General features: G+C 39.4%; 1 protein-coding gene across 1 annotated transcript; it reads right to left on the reverse strand.

Annotated features, from left to right (window-relative positions):
* Positions 1-326: 326 nt before the first annotated feature.
* On the reverse strand, positions 327-3,245 carry LOC110371816 (uncharacterized). The gene is made up of 6 exons (XM_021328216.3): positions 3,110-3,245; positions 2,957-3,027; positions 2,413-2,643; positions 1,706-1,876; positions 1,128-1,295; positions 327-1,000 (listed from the first exon to the last, which is right to left on the reverse strand). Exons 1-6 carry the CDS (start codon positions 3,141-3,143, stop codon positions 386-388), a joined length of 1,290 nt encoding a protein of 429 aa, XP_021183891.2. The 5' UTR covers positions 3,144-3,245; the 3' UTR covers positions 327-385.
* Positions 3,246-3,875: the final 630 nt, after the last annotated feature.

A 3,875-nucleotide genomic window follows, 5' to 3' on the forward strand; every position in this document is an offset into this window, starting at 1 on the left:
CCCCTCAAACTGAACTACAGTTGCAGCAAGACGTGTAAATGCAAAAAATAAAATTTCAGTTCAGTTTGATAGAGAACAACCTCATAAAAAGCATACAAATTTGTAGAGCTCTAAAATGCATAAAATCTTCAATATGGTCTGGAAACTTGTTAATGCTATTAGAGCAAGCTACGGAGGCGTTAAGCCTGCAACCTTACTTAATTCTACTTATTCGACAAACTTCGGCAGCAGCATCGGCGCCGCGCACCCTACGAGACCTCACTGCATGCCATTATTATCAACAGACTTTACATAATCGAATCTGTAAGTTTTCAAATAATACACAATTATACTCAACAATTAAAAGTTTTATACTTTTTCAAACAATATCACAATAAAATGAACATTAAATCAAACACGCCAAAATGAAGAATCCAAAGAAAAGAGTAAGTGTATTTGATACATTGCTTCGCCCGGCACTGCGTACCTTAACTTTGACGTCATGGTGTTGTGCTTCCACGCTAGGTTTCCTATCAGTATTGTCTAAATCTCCTTGTTCCAGCTTCTTACGCTCATTAGAATACTTTTCGTTTGGCCAGGACTTAGTTTCTGTTACTTCCGTTTCAGAAACGTAGTACGTAGGAGTCGGTGGTGCATCCGTGGTTGTATCTTCTGGCGTTACAGTGGTCGTTGGTGGCGGCAGCGTGACTGGTTTGGTTTCCTCTTTTGTTGGTACGGCAGAAGTCACTATGGGTACAGCAGCCGTGGAGGTTTCTATCAGCCGCGTGTCTTCCGTCACAGTAGATGATGTCTCAGAAGTGGTTTCAGGCGGGTCCTTATTGGCTACGTCACAAATATGGGAGCATTGTTCCTCATGACATTTGTCCTCTATGCCGCAAGTTATGAAGTTGTCCCAAGCTGATAGTAATTGGTACAGATGTGGTTGCTTGCAGTCGTTGTCAATGTAAGTTTGAATTCCCGCTACATCATTTTCACAAATAAGTGGTCCACCGCTGTTGCCCTTCGAGAAATATAAGCAATATTTAAGGACTAAATAAAAACAATAATAAAAGAAGAAACAAATTGAGAATACTGAAAATGAAATAAATGAATTGGTTATTAAAATGTATGGGTATTAATTATCTCACTTGACAGAAGTTCTCGTCATAATTGGCGTTCTTATTTTCATCGCTGTCGGCGGCGCACGTCATGGTGGTGCCGATGAAATGGGAACCGCAGTTTTGAATTGATGGTGGTAGCAGCTCCACAGTCAGTTGCATCAAATTCCTTTCATCGGTCCGATTGCCGGAACTCTTCTGCGAATTATAATTGAGAGATTACCAATATTTCTAAGCAATGGCGTTGATCTATTATAAGTTCATGTATAATTTTCTTGCAGTCAATTCATTTATGGGACAATGATGGTAATGAATCGCATTTACAAAAAATCGCAATTTTACTAATACATCAGATATAGGTATGAGTTAACGTTGGCGCTACATGGACCATTATTTTGGGTTCTGTAAAGGGGCACACAGCGGGCGCGGCAGGTACTAGATCGTCGCGTCGCGTCGCGTCGCGTCGAGCGGGACGGCTCTGTGTGGCGTCGTCCGTAATATCTAGAACTGCACAGTGTCGCGTCGCCGTCCTGTCCCGCCGCGCCGCGCCCGCTGTGTGCAGAGACCTTAAAGGATTAAACAGCCACTATAAGAAAATGACAACTTACTGCATATACGAGTATGATGCAAGTTTTCTCCTGGTACTCTCGTTTGGGGCTGAGGTTTGAGATGCCCACTGCTGACGTCATGTTGAAAGCTAATAAGACCTTCATTAGGGAAATGTCTGTGCGCCACCATTGCGTCGCGCTGTGGTTGTATGGACGAACGACTTGTATAACCTGTGTGTGATAATGAAGTTAATGATTACTAGTATGCATATCAGCAATCTTAAGGTACGAGAGACAGGTTGCCATCTGGAAGACCAAGTCCCTTGAACTGTTGTGGCCCTTGAACCAAGTATTATATTATCAAATCCTGTTGCTTTCCGTTAACAGTGTTGGAATTTTTACTAGTCTGGAATCATGTTTGTAGAATTAGAAATATTGGAATAACTACAATATTAGAATATATATCAGAACCCGAAAACTATTGCCTATAGTTGCTTTTGCCCTCCTTCTTTGATGTCCAAGCAATAATTAGGCGCTGAAATTTTACAAATAACATATTTACGGTAACATTAGTATTTGTTTCAATTTGGAAGATGATGACCAAAGAAAAGATGGATGAACTGCGTGAAAGTCGTCAGGTAAGAAAGAATGTTACTTGTGAGATGATGATAGACATAAAAGCAGGAAGGGAGAAGACATGCTGCACCGATCCCAAATAAAGTTGAGATAAGGATAACGATAGTATTTCTTTCAATATTTTGTGTTACCTCTCGCTCTTGTTCATCCTCGTCTTCATTAAGTGTGAAATTGGCATCAATTGTAACTGCACCGAGTCTGGCTAGAAGTGTTTTACGTGGAAAGCCGTTGGGTCCGTCCGTGAGGATGCTGGGCCCTACTGCGGAGGTGACGAGCCAATCAGGTCGGATCAGGACTGCTCCTCGGAGGAATCTTGCGCCAGTGCCATCTACTACCGACTCATCGGGATAGTATAAGAATGCCTGGTGTAACAGAAAAAAGAGGGTGCGAATATAGTCAATGTTCAGATTATCTGAAAGATGAAAGTATTACTTAGAAGTAAAATCAACCTACTCTAAATAGAGTCGTGAAAAATTACGCGTAAATTAAATTATTTTGTTATAATTTTTTATAAGGCCTTGGCTGCATGCTTTTTCTTTATTAGTTCACCATAGATAATGACAATGATGGTATGAAATCGGAATGAATGACATTTAAGATTACCCAAGTCTTCAAACGGAATACGACAAAACTTTGCAAAACCCGTTTTGTATCACCAGATTACGACCAACTTACCATGTAAGGAAATAGCCCTCGTCGAACTTCTTGTTCACCTTCCGCATTTACTTCTACACATAACGTCAAAGCTGCAAAATTAACAAAAATATATTTACCGACCAATCCGTGTGGGGGAAAACGAAAATATCAATGTAAACATTCAGCAATTACCGAAACACAGTGCAATTAGAATTTTAGTTTTCATATTCGTAGAAAACTATCATAAACATTTATAAGAAAACTAAATGACGTTTCACCGTCAAATACATTGCCGGTGTGACAGTAGAAATTTCAAAAGAAGAATAGATATCGTTTTTCATAATGTTTTCACTGCCAGGTAAATCAAACAGTTTTTATGAACCTGCACAAAACATATTTAAATCCTCATTTTCAACCTAAATGCTATAATTCTTTTTAACTCTCTCTGTCGTAAAAATCGAATTAGTCGAGTCACGTCCCTTTATTTTTCTCCGCTATCTTTGACAAAGTTACGGCGACTCGAGTTAAAGACATTAATCAGAATCTCATCCAAGCCAAGATGTATTATCCTCAATAAAGCGGAAAGAATGAGTTCGCGATTTTAAAACGCGTGTTTTACAGATAACGGCGGCGGATAAATCTGGGGAACACCTAATTATTCATGTTAGGGGTGTTTAAGAGTGCGTATTAATACGCTAGGAGCTGCGTCGACTTTTGAAAAATATGCTAAGAACATTAAAAGTGCAGTTTATTTAAAATACCGTGGACGGAAACACGGCTTGGGCGGGCGCGCCATCACGAGAGCGCTGTGTTGGTACGTCTTTTCAGTTTTATTTCAGATTGGATGAATGTATAAAACATTGGAGGGAAAAAGTTAGTCTGTGAATGTGATTTCACTTTAGTATTTAAGTATAATAAATATCATTCTAGATAACAATTTATTTTAATATAAAATAAT

The sequence above is a fragment of the Helicoverpa armigera genome, chromosome 10 (assembly GCF_030705265.1).
Source record: "Helicoverpa armigera isolate CAAS_96S chromosome 10, ASM3070526v1, whole genome shotgun sequence".
NCBI lineage: Eukaryota > Metazoa > Arthropoda > Insecta > Lepidoptera > Noctuidae > Helicoverpa > Helicoverpa armigera.